The 15,673-nt window shown below is 46.5% G+C and overlaps 1 protein-coding gene across 2 annotated transcripts in view; it reads right to left on the minus strand.

The window, feature by feature from the left end:
• FBXL4 (F-box and leucine rich repeat protein 4) overlaps positions 1 to 14,606 on the minus strand; it is a 66,476-nt gene extending 51,870 nt beyond the window's left edge. For both annotated transcript variants that reach the window (XM_044289756.1, XM_044289755.1), the window contains exons 1-2: positions 14,485 to 14,606; positions 4,049 to 4,641 (exon numbers count right to left, since the gene is read on the minus strand). In XM_044289756.1, the coding sequence (XP_044145691.1) occupies positions 4,049 to 4,557 (509 nt within the window). In that variant the 5' untranslated portion in view covers positions 4,558 to 4,641; positions 14,485 to 14,606. The remainder of the gene's footprint in view (positions 1 to 4,048; positions 4,642 to 14,484) is intronic.
• Between the last annotated feature and the right edge of the window lie 1,067 nt (positions 14,607 to 15,673).

A 15,673-nucleotide genomic window follows, 5' to 3' on the forward strand; every position in this document is an offset into this window, starting at 1 on the left:
GATGGGGAGGTGTGTGTGTGGGAGGAGATGGTAGCAGTGATGGAGAGATGTGTGTGTGTGTGGGAGGAGATGGTAGCAGTGATGGGGAGGTGTGTGTGTGTGAGAGGAGATGGTAGCAGTGATGGGGAGGTGTGTGTGTGTGGAGAGGAGATGGTAGCAGTGATGGGGAGGTGTGTGTGTGTGAGAGGAGATGGTAGCAGTGATGGGGAGGTGTGTGTGTGTGGGAGGAGATGGTAGCAGTGATGGGGAGGTGTGTGTGTGTGAGAGGAGATGGTAGCAGTGATGGGGAGGTGTGTGTGTGTGTGGGAGGAGATGGTAGCAGTGATGGGGAGGTGTGTGTGTGTGGGAGGAGATGGTAGCAGTGATGGGGAGGTGTGTGTGTGTGGGAGGAGATGGTAGCAGTGATGGGGAGGTGTGTGTGTGTGAGAGGAGATGGTAGCAGTGATGGGGAGGTGTGTGTGTGTGTGTGGGAGAGGAGATGGTAGCAGTGATGGAGAGATGTGTGTGTGTGTGTGTGTGAGGGTGAGTGATAGGAGACATAGCAGTGATGGAAGGGTGTATGAGGAGATTGTAGAAGTGATGGAGAGGTGTGTGTGTGTGGGAGGAGATGGTAGCAGTGATGGGGAGGTGTGTGTGTGTGGGAGGAGATGGTAGCAGTGATGGGGAGGTGTGTGTGTGTGAGAGGAGATGGTAGCAGTGATGGGGAGGTGTGTGTGTGTGGGAGGAGATGGTAGCAGTGATGGGGAGGTGTGTGTGTGTGGGAGGAGATGGTAGCAGTGATGGGGAGGTGTGTGTGTGTGAGAGGAGATGGTAGCAGTGATGGGGAGGTGTGTGTGTGTGTGGGAGAGGAGATGGTAGCAGTGATGGAGAGATGTGTGTGTGTGTGTGTGTGTGAGGGTGAGTGATAGGAGACATAGCAGTGATGGAAGGGTGTATGAGGAGATTGTAGAAGTGATGGAGAGGTGTGTGTGGGAGGAGACAGCAGCAGTGATGGAGAGGTAGGTGGGTGTGTGGGTGTGAGAGAGAGGAGATGGTAGCAGTGATGGAGAGGTGTCTATGTGTGGAAGATTATCGCGGTAGCAATGCTGAGGAAACAAGGAGGATGCTCGGGGTATAGAATGTGCAGAAAAATGTGGCTGCAGCAGGTATGGGTCACTTTCCTCATAATAATAATAATAATATTAATTATTATTATTAATATTATTAGTGTAAAGGAGGCTTTTTAATTTTTGCTGCCTCCATGGAAAACCCTTTTCAGGCTGCACCAGAGCCTGGAGACTAGTTGCCCATGTCAACCAATCAGATTCTTCCTCTCATCGTTCATTAAAACTGTTGCCTAAATGGTTGCCACAGACAATCCACCACTTTTACTTTCCAACAGTTTTGATCCATTTTCCCCATAATGCTTTATGCAAACAGAAAAAAGTGTCAAGGTAACAGGGGGTTCACACGTAGGTTTTTACTGTCTGTGGGAATTATGAAATGCAGGACACACACTGGCGATTCTTTTTTTTTTTCCACATTCCAACTTCAAAAATGTGGCATTTGGCTTTTTTCTGGCATTTTGACAGTGGTAAGACACACTGGGACAGATTTCTTAATAGTACTAATATTTAGTAACAGTGGCAAATTTTGGCTCATTTTGGCGTATGAAGGTATATTTAGGTCATGCCCCTTTCCCAAGAAAACATGCCCCCTTGTTGAACAAGGCATAAAACGCTTAGATTGTGTATAAAAATGACAGAAAAATGCAGGTGTCCAAAAGTTAAAAATAATTTAATAAATGCTGTTATTCTAGCGTAAAAAAAAAATTGTGTCCGACTTCATGCTCATGGGAACTAATGACATTCAAGCTTCAATGTTATTGCAGGCATGAAAATTAGCGATGGGGCTCTGGGTCTATGGGCTTAAAACAAATTCTAAGAGCAGCGACAATATCGAACTTCCCGTTTCCCCTCAGGTGATGTTTTCATAGAAAAAAACTGTTGTAGCTAATTATCTAAAGTGGATTCCCCATCTTAGACCACTCTGGCTCATCCAGGTCTGACAGGTATCAGAACAGGGGTCCCTAAAGTCTACATATATAACAGAAACAGCTGCTATTTCCTAAACCGAATGGTATTCTCCATTCATGAAGCAGCCGTCAGCCACCTTGCTTGGTGAAAATGGGATCAGGTGACCGCCAACCTTGTGTCTGGTGGGGTCTCTGAGATGGGATCTCCAGCTATCAGGCATTTATGAATAAAGGTTCCAATTCACACTCAGTCCTTTGTACAAAAAAAGACCGCGCAGCTCAAACGCTTTCCATAGGAGCGTGGATGAATACGGTAGATGGATTTATGAAGAAAACAAAACAGATATCAGATGTTCAGTTATTTATCCTTAAAAAAAAATGTCTGGCACCCATCCCATTCGATTTCTCCGATGTTAAAAGACATCTTTTAGATGATGTAGAAAACAGTATGCAAAACAGAGCATTAAAAGGGTTTAAAAGAGTGTTCCCATGGCATATCACTAGGATGTCACCAGTGACAGATAGGTGCGGGGCTCATATCTGGGACCTGCTCACGTCTCCAGGCCACCCTCTGTTCGTCGCTATGCGAGTTCTGAAAACAGCTGACTGCTGGGCTATTTCTGGCTGCCTCCTAGCGGTGAACGGAAAGGTGGTCGTGCTATTGTGGTGCGCTCTCCATTCACAGCTATGGGACTTAGTTGAGCGTGCTCCCTTTGCTATTTTTTGGAACTCCCATAGTAATGAACGGAGATCACACTGCGCATGCACGGTGTGTTCTCCTTCACTTCGGGGCCCTGTTCTCTTGATCGAAGAGGGTCACAGACGTGGGACCCACTCCTATCTAACATTGATGGAATATCCTAGCGATATGCCATTATTGTCCCAGATGGAAATAACTGTTTCTCAAGATATCAGGGCTGCTAGTTCCGACACTAGCTATACTACTGAGGCAGTGGTTTGCTAAGGGGGCGGCTACCTGTAGTCTCAAGTGGGAGTGGTCTTCACCGTTCTGTCCAATCATTGCTTACACGGTCAGACTGGTAAAGAACACCCACTTGAGCGTGCCAGATAAAAGTAAGGCAAAGGTCAGTGCAGATCAAGCAGTATGAGAACTCTGCCTGCTTCACGGCTTGTGACAGGTCCTGCTGTAAATGCTCTTGTAAAATATTCAAAACTAAGAACATCAGGGGCATAGTGAAAAGTCCCTACAATTACTGTCCAGTGAGGGACATTTATCAAATGTCTTACGCCACTACTGTTATGTAAAGAAGTCACAGATTATCATGCACAGCATATTTGAGCCATAATTTACAACTTTTCACTCCTTTTACCTTCCTGAAGTCTGCTAGATTTACTATCATTTACACTAGATAGCGACATAAATGATAGTTCAAAACTATGACAGCTAGTATATCTGCCCCAAAGTGTCTTGAAGGAGTTGTCATTTCAAAATCTTGGAGAAGCCCTGCAAAAATTATGTCCAACGTTCTTCTGATGCTATTCGGCACGTGACCACTTTTGTCAACCATTATCCTGAGGACAGTGATTGCCTGCAGTAGTAACATGCCGTATAACTCGCACAACTCTTTTAAAGGGGTTATCGAGGAATGGATAATGATGACCTATCCCCAGGATCAGATCAGCTGTTATGGGGAGTTGCCATGCTCACCGGAGCTCTGGTAAGCGGGACCGGCTTCTGGCAGCTTTGTAAGCACAGTGCCGTACATTGTATAGCAGCTCAGCCCTATTCACTTCAATGGCCATGTGGCCAATACACAGTAATGTCACATGGCCTAAGAAGAGGCAAACAACTCGGACCCCTGCTGATCTGATACTGATGACCTATTCAGAGGATAGGTTAGCAATACAAATTCCCAGATAAGCCCTTTAAGATACCCTTTCTGCTCAATGACAGGTCGAAGACTTGGTGCAGGTAGGTAGACTTCAAATACAGTAATCATTACAAAAACCTCTGTGACAAAGCCAAGATACCAGAATCCAGACCTTCACAACGTATAGGGAATAACTTCTTACCTTACTTCAGCAGGAGGGGTCTGAGAATAGGGATTGGCAGAGCAAGCAAGAATCTTCACAACAGATCCTGGATGATAGGTTTCAAGAATATGAATCGCTGTAGGATAAACAGGCTCCTCAAAGGCAAGTTCTACATAATCCAGACTAAAGAAGCTGGGCGATGTTCTCTTGAAAGGAGAAGAGCTGCTACTCTGATGCCACCAATTTCCATACGTCCGAAACACAGCGGTCTGGGTGAAATCCCCAGAACTGGGATAGACGTTGGGGGGACCAGCTAAGTTCCACATGGTGTAAGACATGCTGTTTTCACTTCCATAGTGAGAACTGAAATCCAAAACTTCTTTGGCATACTGTACAACTTCAATGGACATTGGCAAAGAACGGCTGTTTGATTCAATGGCTCTGCGACTGTTAATCATCTCCCCCCTACTAGCTAACCGGGCACGGCGCCGAAGGCAAATGTAGTAAAACATGCTCAGGACTGTTAGCATGGGAAACCAAGACGACATGTAGCTCACACAGACAGGAGCGGTGAATTATGCGGTCTAACTTGTTTCTTGTAGTCAATGACAGATAACCTGGTACACACATCCCTGCAGAAAGCAACAGAGAAAACAATCAGTTTAAATTCAAACCTTAAACCTTTGACAGTACTGCACTGTACATGAAGAAAGAAACCCGCTCACCGCAATGCTTCTGGTCCCAGGAACGTACACATCTGGATGGGGTGACATGAGCCACTGATCTGGCCCAGGCGTCACGTAATCCAACAATGACATGCCTCTTGGGGACACGCCACCACTGAGGCTGGAGACAAGGTGCTGCGGCACCCCAGACCCTGTCCAGATGTGTACCTATGTGAGACCAAAAGCAGGGGAGGGGATTTTTTTGTTACAGTGGAAAAAGTTGCCAAAAACTGAAATACCCCTTTAAACTGCTGCTCTTAAAACCACGTAACAATATGGAATAAGGTCATGTAAAATCAATTATTATAATTAACCACATAAAATTTAAAGGGGTCGTCTAAAGACATCCCTGTTTTCCGGATTCCTGCAGTTGCAGCCGCCCCACCATTCAGATACTAATCACTGACCAAACCCCTCCAGCCCTATTGTACTATGCATTCTGTATTCAGAATGCTATTATTTTCCCTTATAACCATGTTATAAGGGAAAATAATAATGATCGGGTCCCCATCCCGATCGTCACCTAGCAACCGTGTGCGTGAAAAATCGCACCGCATCCGCACTTGCTTGCAGATGCTTGTGATTTTCACGCAACCCCATTAATTTCTATTGGGCCTGCGTTGCATGATAAACGCACAATATAGAGCATGCTGCGATTTTCACGCAACGCATAAGTGATGTGTGAAAATCACCGCTCATGTGCACAGCCCCATAGAAATGAATGGGTCCGGATTCAGTGCGGGTGCAATGCGTTCACCTCCCGCATTGCGCCCGCGCGGAAATCTCGCCCATGTGAACTCAGCCTAAAGGGTACTTATGGACTGTGTGCTTTTAAAGGCATGGCTGATACCTGACATATGTTGTAAACTATATTTTGTCAGCTCGATCAAGTGTTCTCAACAGAGAGAGATCCTTCTCTCCACCCAACATCTGCCCTTGAGGTAACAACTCTATACACATTAGGTCCCACCAAAACGCTGAGCTTGGCGGACATTCACCTGGTACGTTTTACTCCAATATCATAGTAGGTAAAGCACTGCAGAAGTTGGTAGCACTGTATAAATACGTTTCTTCTATGAAGCAGATGAAACCACCTCCCACTAAAAGCTTATTCACACATCAGTGATTTACATCTGTGTGCTCTCCGTGTTCTCCATGGACAGCACAGGTCCATTCATTTCGAGCATCCATGTCACTCCACAGCCTGATGTTTGCATCTACAACCTCAGTGAAAAACCACTGAACTCGTGTGCGTGAGGCCTAATTATGTGTACTACCTACACGGCCCCAGAGTATGCACTTAATAGGTTTACATAGTGTCACACAATGGTATGGTGTCTAAAGGCCCTTTTACTGACTGATTATCAAGAGCGAACATTCATGCGAGCCAGTGTAAAAGCGTCACCGACCACCTGATTCATCCATTCATCAGGTGAAGACATCAATGATGTGGCACCCAGTCAGTTTCTAGACCGCACAGCATCCTCTGTAAACAGGGGCCTACTGCCCAGAAACAATGAATCAACATGGGAAACAGCAATCATGCAGAAGTGACTGCTGCAGTTATCACCACCACTGACCAGCAGGCAATTATCGGGAATGAATAGTCAGTTCCTGATAATTCCTTGTGAAAAGGGAATCTGTCAGCTCTGAAACATCCTGCAAACTAGGGTACCGTAAGCGGTGTATAGTGTAAGTGACATCTTCATACTGGCTTGCACACCGATGCTGTGCTCTCACAAACCAGCAGTAAAATGCATTTGAGCTCATGCATATAATGGAGAGGACTCAAAGAGGAGCCCTGCCAATGCATTTTACTGGTGGTTGGTGGGAGCACCGCATCGGAGTGCAAGTGAGTATGACGATAAAAATGACATGAGCGGACTGGGCGTCACTTACTCTATCCACTGCTTGGGGAAAGGGGAATGTTCAGAGCTGAAAGATTTCCATAAACATGCTATTTCAAAGGATTTTTTTTTGCTATTAGCTTTTCAGATATATTTTTTAAATAAAAAAGAGGATATACTGTAATGTTTTTATAAGTTTTTACAGAATAAACACAGGCTTGAAATGTCAAACACCTGCTATACTTTATATAACAAATACTTTTTTTTTTTTTTTTTTGTGGGGGGGCATGCCACGCTATCCTACAGGTCAGAAATTGAAATAGACCTGTCTTTGTGTAAGGTCCCCAGAATATATATATATATATATTGTCGGGTATATAAAGCAAATGCTTTATATCAATATAAAAAAAATTATCGGGTCAAAAGAAAAATTATGCAAACTATATTGACCCGTTAGATGGACATAAACATCTTAAAGAGTTCAATCAAGAACCTGATTATTTTGTGCAATCAGTAAAACAGGGTACAAGCGTCTATGCAAAAATATAAATGGTTTATTATGCAATAGGTTAAAATACAAACAAAAATGAATCAACATAAATTTCAATAATATACAATGATATGCAGTACCCAGAATTCACCACTATATGATACCAACAAAACACTACTCAACCAACACAAGAATATTATGCAATACAGCTTTAAATCTGTGAGAGATATACAATCAATGGATTATGCGGAAAACTCAATCAAGAAGATGACAGGTACAAGCCCTTGCTCCGCCCAAAAATGATGACCAATCTTTCAGATAATGGTAGTATTGCAACAAAACGTATAAATTATTGGCTTGATATAAAACTAGGGAATTCAAAGATTCCCAACAAAGAGTTTCTCCAATATTATCCCCTTGTTTCAGTTATATGCATCGTAACTGAAATCAGAGAAAATACGGATGTAGCAACTAACGTTACACGTCCGCAAGTGAGCGGGTATCTGGCTAAGTATCAAGCCAATTAATTTAGATCAATACTACATAAAACAAAATATACATTACCCAAGGGTCAAGTAATGTGCAGAGTCTTGGGGCAGCCAGCTCTCAAGAGTTTTTCCCGATAATCCAAATGATTTTCCAGAGATCTATAATCCAAATGTTTGTTTCTCTTTTTTTTTTTTTCTTCTTTTTTTTTCCTTTCTTTTTTTCTGGTAACTGGTTTCTTAACCCAAAACTTATCAGATGAACACGCCCTCCGAGTTTGGAACTTACCAATCATTGTTGGAGGGGTGTGTGCATTGATAAGGAGCATGGCGTCATAATACTACCCAGAATGCAATTTTGCTACTGATGTAGTATTAACCGCTTATATCTAGATGGCACTGTTGTATAAGCAATAAGCATCATACCATTAAGGGTTAACTCATACATGCCTAATATTTTCACTACTTCACACCTCTGACATCTGGGGCCTTGTCTCAGGGCTGAGGGACAAACTTTGATACATGAATATATACTTTGAGGAACATCTAGACTATTCTCACACTTTGGAATTCATGTTCAGATAGGAAAAACAATGAAGCCTCAGAATCTGCAGGTGCGGTGTATCTTCCAACTTTCTAAATGTATAATATATTGTTACAATAACACTAGTTATGAACAGTACAGTAATCTTCTCATGGACTTACTTTGGCCTACATGAAACTTCATACAAAACAGTGAATATAAATCAACATTGCTCTTAAAGGCAATGAATACCCATTATAACTAAAATAAGTAAGTATAACTGTTTAAACTTATGAAAAAGCACAACAATATATATATATATATATATATATATATATATATACACACATACACACACATACACAGTACAGACCAAAAGTTTGGACACACCTTCTCAAAGAGTTTTCTTTATTTTCATGACTATGAAAATTGTAGATTCACACTGAAGGCATCAAAACTATGAATTAACACATGTGGAATTATATACATAACAAAAAAGTGTGAAACAACTGAAAATATGTCATATTCTAGGTTCTTCAAAGTAGCCACCTTTTGCTTTGATTACTGCTTTGCACACTCTTGGCATTCTCTTGATGAGCTTCAAGAGGTAGTCATCTGAAATGGTTTTCACTTTACAGGTGTGCCCTGTCTGGTTTAATAAGTGGGATTTCTTGCCTTATAAATGGGGTTGGGACCATCAGTTGCGTTGTGGAGAAGTCAGGTGGATACACAGCTGATAGTCCTACTGAATAGACTGTTAGAATTTGTATTATGGCAAGAAAAAAGCAGCTAAGTAAAGAAAAACGAGTGGCCATCATTACTTTAAGAAATGAAGGTCAGTCAGTCCGAAAAATTGGGAAAACTTTGAAAGTGTCCCCAAGTGCAGTCACAAAAACCATCAAGTGCTACAAAGAAACTGGCTCACATGCGGACCGCCCCAGGAAAGGAAGACCAAGAGTCACCTCTGCTGCGGAGGATAAGTTCATCCGAGTCACCAGCCTCAGAAATCGCAGGTTAACAGCAGTTCAGATTAGAGACCAGGTCAATGCCACAGCAGACACATCTAGCAGCAGACACATCTCTAGAACAACTGTTAAGAGGAGACTGTGTGAATCAGGCCTTCATGGTAGAATATCTGCTAGGAAACCACTGCTGAGGACAGGCAACAAGCAGAAGAGACTTGTTTGGGCTAAAGAACACAAGGAATGGACATTAGACCAGAGGAATTCTGTGCTTTGGTCTGATGAGTCCAAATTTGAGATCTTTGGTTCCAACCACCGTGTCTTTGTGCGACGCAGAAAAGGTGAACAGATGGACTCTACATGCCTGGTTCCCACCGTGAAGCATGGAGAAGGAGGTGTGATGGTGTGGGGGTGCTTTGCTGGTGACACTGTTGGGGATTTATTCAAAATTGAAGACATACTGAACCAGCATGGCTACCACAGCATCTTGCAGCGGCATGCTATTCCATCCGGTTTGCGTTTAGTTGGACCATCATTTATTTTTCAACAGGACAATGACCCCAAACACACCTCCAGGCTGTGTACAGGCTATTTGACCATGAAGGAGAGTGATGGGGTGCTGCGCCAGATGACCTGGCCTCCACAGTCACCGGACCTGAACCCAATCGAGATGGTTTGGGGTGAGCTGGACCGCAGAGTGAAGGCAAAACGGCCAACAAGTGCTAAGCATCTCTGGGAACTCCTTCAAGACTGTTGGAAGACCATTTCAGGTGACTACCTCTTGAAGCTCATCAAGAGAATGCCAAGAGTGTGCAAAGCAGTAATCAAAGCAAAAGGTGGCTACTTTGAAGAACCTAGAATATGACATATTTTCAGTTGTTTCACACTTATGTATATAATTCCACATGTGTTAATTCATAGTTTTGATGCCTTCAGTGTTAATCTAGTCATGAAAATAAAGAAAACTCTTTGAATGAGAAGGTGTGTCCAAACTTTTGGTCTGAACTGTACATCTAATGTGTATGGACAGCTTTCTATTGGAATAGCGGATGTGAGAAGAAGGATATATTGACATCATAAGATGGATATTTACACTACGGCTCCTATGACTATGGACTACTGTAATACAGTCATAAGAAAGTCACTCCGATCTAATTCAACCCAATTCTTTATAGATAAACTATAAAACAACACTTATGGCAGATCATGACTGGTCTTCATCATCACGAATATGCATCTGCGTCATCATGGACCTGTATCCATATAGACAGAATTTCAAAAGGATGGGCCCCAGATGCAGGTTCTGCTCTGCACTTCCAGCTTGGAGTAGGGTTGGGCGATATACCGTGGTATAAAAAAAAAGCTGTTTCCTAATTACTGCAGTATTTTGTGACGTCATAGAAGGGGTCATGTGCGCTGAGTGACCGCTCCAAAAATCTGCGTCCGCCCGCCCCAGCATGAATTTATACCAATTGCTGCCCGCAGCGGCTACCCCGTATCCTCCATGCAGGCTCCGCCCACTGACGTCTGAATCAGATGACAGGCGAGGCTGCGCGGCGCAGGACAGGAGCGCCACCAACACTTCTGCTTACAGCCTGCAATACACCTTTTAGTAGGAGCCACCCAATTGGGTCAGGAGGTGGCTGAGAGATCGACACACCATTCAGGGTATGCTTATTATCTTTTTTAATCACCAAGTCATTTTATCCTCATATTTGGCTCCATTGCAGCATTGTTTGGGGCTTATTAGGGTACATTCACACGACCGTATTTTTGGCTCTGCATCCGTTCCGCAATTTTGCGGAACAGGTGCGGACCCATTCAATTCAACAGGGTCGCAAAAGATGCGGACAGCACACAATGTGCTGTCCGCATCCGTAGATCCGTTACGCGGCCGGGCAAAAAAGATAGAGCATGTCCTATTCTTGTCCGCAATCGCAGACAAGAATAGGCATTTCTATCATGGGGCCGCCTAGATTCACATCGCTGGTATCAGTGTTTTGCGGATCCGCAATTTGCGGGCCGCAAAACACATATGGTCGTGTGAATGTACCCTTATTCTGAGGTGTTTTTGTGTTTACTTTCCCTGCTTGTGGGTGTGCTGACCTCTCGGCCCCCCCTTGGGTCCTGTTCCTCATCTTTGTGCTGCCTTTTACCATCATGTATGTATTTGTTATGTGTTATCAATAAAGCTTATCGATTTTCACTTTGTGAAGATTATGGTTCAATTTTTTGGCGACACCTTTTAGTAGAAGATGATACACAAGATTACTATAAACCACTCGTTCTGGTACAGAATTAACCCTGTAATGTTTTTGTTGTTACTAGAAGTCAATCGACTAGTTACAGATACCTGAAATGGTGAAAAATGAAATATAAAAGTATAACAATTAACGTCTCCTTGTGGCTGCCTGGCTGCCCCCATACAATGTAACGTCTCCTCGTGGCTGCCCCCATCCAGTGTAACGTCTCCTCGTGGCTGCCCCCATCCAGTGTAACGTCTCCTCGTGGCTGCCCCCATCCAGTGTAACGTCTCCTCGTGGCTGCCCCCATCCAGTGTAACGTCTCCTCGTGGCTGCCCCCATCCAGTGTAACGTCTCCTCGTGGCTGCCCCCATCCAGTGTAACGTCTCCTCGTGGCTGCCCCCATCCAGTGTAACGTCTCCTCGTGGCTGCCCCCATCCAGTGTAACGTCTCCTCGTGGCTGCCCACATCCAGTGTAACGTCTCCTCGTGGCTGCCCCCATACAGTGTAACGTCTCCCTGTGGCTGGCCCCATACAGTGTAACGTCTCCTCGTGGCTGCCCCCATACAGTGTAACGTCTCCTCGTGGCTGCCCCCATACAGTGTAACGTCTCCCTGTGGCTGGCCCCATACAGTATAACGTCTCCTTGTGGCTGCCCCCATACAGTGTAACGTCTCCCTGTGGCTGGCCCCATACAGTGTAACGTCTCCCTGTGGCTGGCCCCATACAGTGTAACGTCTCCCTGTGGCTGCCCCCATACAGTATAACGTCTCCTTGTGGCTGCCCCCATACAGTATAACGTCTCCTTGTGGCTGCCCCCATACAGTGTAACGTCTCCTTGTGGCTGCCCCCATACAGTGTAACGTCTCCTTGTGGCTGCCCCCATACAGTGTAACGTCTCCTTGTGGCTGGCCCCATACAGTGTAACGTCTCCTTGTGGCTGGCCCCATACAGTGTAACGTCTCCTTGTGGCTGGCCCCATACAGTGTAACGTCTCCTCGTGGCTGGCCCCATACAGTGTAACGTCTCCCTGTGGCTGGCCCCATACAGTATAACGTCTCCTTGTGGCTGCCCCATACAGTGTAACGTCTCCCTGTGGCTGGCCCCATACAGTGTAACGTCTCCCTGTGGCTGGCCCCCATACAGTGTAACGTCTCCTGTGGCTGCCCCCATACAGTGTAACGTCTCCCTGTGGCTGGCCCCATACAGTGTAACGTCTCCTTGTGGCTGGCCCCATACAGTGTAACGTCTCCCTTGTGGCTGGCCCCATACAGTGTAACGTCTCCTTGTGGCTGGCCCCATACAGTGTAACGTCTCCTTGTGGCTGGCCCCATACAGTGTAACGTCTCCTTGTGGCTGGCCCCATACAGTGTAACGTCTCCTTGTGGCTGGCCCCATACAGTGTAACGTCTCCTTGTGGCTGGCCCCATACAGTGTAACGTCTCCTTGTGGCTGGCCCCATACAGTGTAACGTCTCCTTGTGGCTGCCCCATACAGTGTAACGTCTCCTTGTGGCTGCCCCATACAGTGTAACGTCTCCTTGTGGCTGCCCCCATACAGTGTAACGTCTCCTTGTGGCTGCCCCCATACAGTGTAACGTCTCCTTGTGGCTGCCCCCATACAGTGTAACGTCTCCTTGTGGCTGCCCCCATACAGTGTAACGTCTCCTTGTGGCTGGCCCCATACAGTGTAACGTCTCCTTGTGGCTGCCCCCATACAGTGTAATGTTTACTTGTGGCTTCCCCCAGTGTAACGTCTCCTTGTGGCTGCCCCCATACAGTGTAACGTCTCCTTGTGGCTGCCCCCATACAGTGTAACGTCTCCTTGTGGCTGCCCCCATACAGTGTAACGTCTCCTTGTGGCTGCCCCCATACAGTGTAACGTCTCCTTGTGGCTGCCCCCATACAGTGTAACGTCTCCTTGTGGCTGCCCCCATACAGTGTAACGTCTCCTTGTGGCTGCCCCCATACAGTGTAACGTCTCCTTGTGGCTGCCCCCAGTGTAATGTCTCCTTGTGGCTGCCCTCATACAGTGTAAGGTTTACTTGTGGCTGCCCCCATACAGTATAACGTCTCCTTGTGGCTGCCTCCATACAGTGTAATGTTTACTTGTGGCTGCCCCCATACAGTGTAACGTCTCCTTGTGGCTGCCCCCATACAGTGTAACGTCTCCTTGTGGCTGCCCCCATACAGTGTAACGTCTCCTTGTGGCTGCTCCCATACAGTGTAACGTCTCCTTGTGGCTGCCCCCATACAGTGTAACGTCTCCTTGTGGCTGCCCCCATACAGTGTAACGTCTCCTTGTGGCTGCCCCCATACAGTGTAACGTCTCCTTGTGGCTGCCCCCATACAGTGTAACGTCTCCTTGTGGCTGCCCCCATACAGTGTAACGTCTCCTTGTGGCTGCCCCCATACAGTGTAACGTCTCCTTGTGGCTGCCCCCATACAGTGTAACGTCTCCTTGTGGCTGCCCCCATACAGTGTAACGTCTCCTTGTGGCTGCCCCCATACAGTGTAATGTTTACTTGTGGCCCCAAGTGTTTTTTTTCTATTTAAAGGGCATTTCTCGCGATATATATCATTATCGCGATAAATTTCTTAATATCGTTATCGTGGGAATATTTTTGATATCGTCCAACCCTAGCTTGGAGACACTGGCAGGGGAAAGCTGCCAATGAGCTGGGTCTGCTGGATTGCTCCTGCAGTTCTGCATGGCTCCATGGTGGACCCTCAGTCCACGAGACCCTCTATTCCCAATGCATGTGCTGATAACCCCATCAGAAGTACAACCTCAGAACACTTTCAGGTTAGGCATCACCGGGGCACAAGTCCCAGCCTGACCTGGGGTGTTCTAATCAGAAGGATCTATGATGCCTTCAGGTCAGTCACCTGATTTCTGGCATTAACATGTATTATGAAATCACTGCATCCCTCACTAGGCAGGATCCTAGTGGGTGAATGGGGGTAACCAGTAGGTGTGTGGGAGGAATGCACTAGCTGAAGGGACCGCACGTGTCGTCACTCTGCATGGAAATGACAACCAGTGCCACCCTGCAGCCAAGGTTATCACGTGACAGACACCTCTCCCAGCCCCCCACCCCTTCTAGGTGACTCCATCAGCAGACGCCACTGACAAGCTGAATAGAAGCACATAATAAGTTATTCGCACAGCCCCCCACGGCGCACTGCCTGTTAGGTTACCTTCCAGCTGTACCGAGCCAGCCGGTACAGAGCTGCTGAGTAACGGCAGGGCACCGGCTACCGGAAGCAGTCTAGTCACTAACCCAGCAAAACATTCCCCGAGCCCGCCCACCACACTCGGCAGCAGCCAATCAGAGTGGAAGCTGCTAAGCAGCTGTACAAATAGAGGGGTTGTGATAGGCGTGACTAGATCCCAAGAGGGAGGGTGTGATTGGTTCCTTCTAGAAGCACGTGATGTTTGTGTGTGGGTGTGTCTGCGCCCAATGTGTGACGCGGGGAGGATGTTGGCTGTTCTGGCCCTCACAGATTTAAAGGAGCCGTCAGCAGACGGTGACGTGTGCCTCTGGTGAGGGCGACGCATTATCACCGGTCCGGGATGTCGTTAGAATATTGATCACGTGTGTCCGTTTCATCTTGTTATACAAATATAAGTCCAGTGTTATCCTAGGTTAATAAATACTCTCAGGCACCCCCTAAATGTTCTCTCCTGCAGGACATAATGTCAATGTATAATACTGTTCAGGGGCCCTGCCAATAACATCTTTCAGACCTCCTCCTGTGTGGGCCCCTAGCTAGGGCCCCAAAGCAACTGCTTCCCTATAGCTACACCCCTGCGCTCTGGTCCTCCCCAGGGCTGCAGGCAGAGTTGGGAACTATCCTGGTTTTCCAGGGTGTCACCCAGGTTTTGTGCCCCCTTTCAAGGGTACCCAGTCAACGAGTAGATTCAGGGCCGGCCTTAGGTGTTCAGGCGCCCTGTGCGAGCTAACCTTGTGGCGCCCCCCCCCAAAAAAAAAAAACACTGCTTGTTGCTGGCATCATGGCATAGGCTGGCTGACTATCCAACCAAGTAGTTACCAGCCCGCCAGGGCCGGCCTTAGGTGTTCAGGCGCCCTGTGCGAGCTAACCTTGTGGCGCCCCCCCCCCAAAAAAAAAAACACTGCTTGTTGCTGGCATCATGGCATAGGCTGGCTGACTATCCAACCAAGTAGTTACCAGCCCGCACACCCCAAAGGCCGGTGTAATGTTATACTTCCCTACTTCGTGAGATCTCCCTACCCTCGTCATTTCCGGTCGCACCGGACATGACGTGAGGAGGTGTGCAGCGCCACGCAGGCGCACAACGACAGGTTAGGGAAATTTCACAGCAGAGTGCGCATGCGCCAGGAGCCTCGCCGGCGGTTAAGGTAGG

This window comes from Bufo gargarizans, chromosome 4 (genome assembly GCF_014858855.1).
Source record: "Bufo gargarizans isolate SCDJY-AF-19 chromosome 4, ASM1485885v1, whole genome shotgun sequence".
NCBI lineage: Eukaryota > Metazoa > Chordata > Amphibia > Anura > Bufonidae > Bufo > Bufo gargarizans.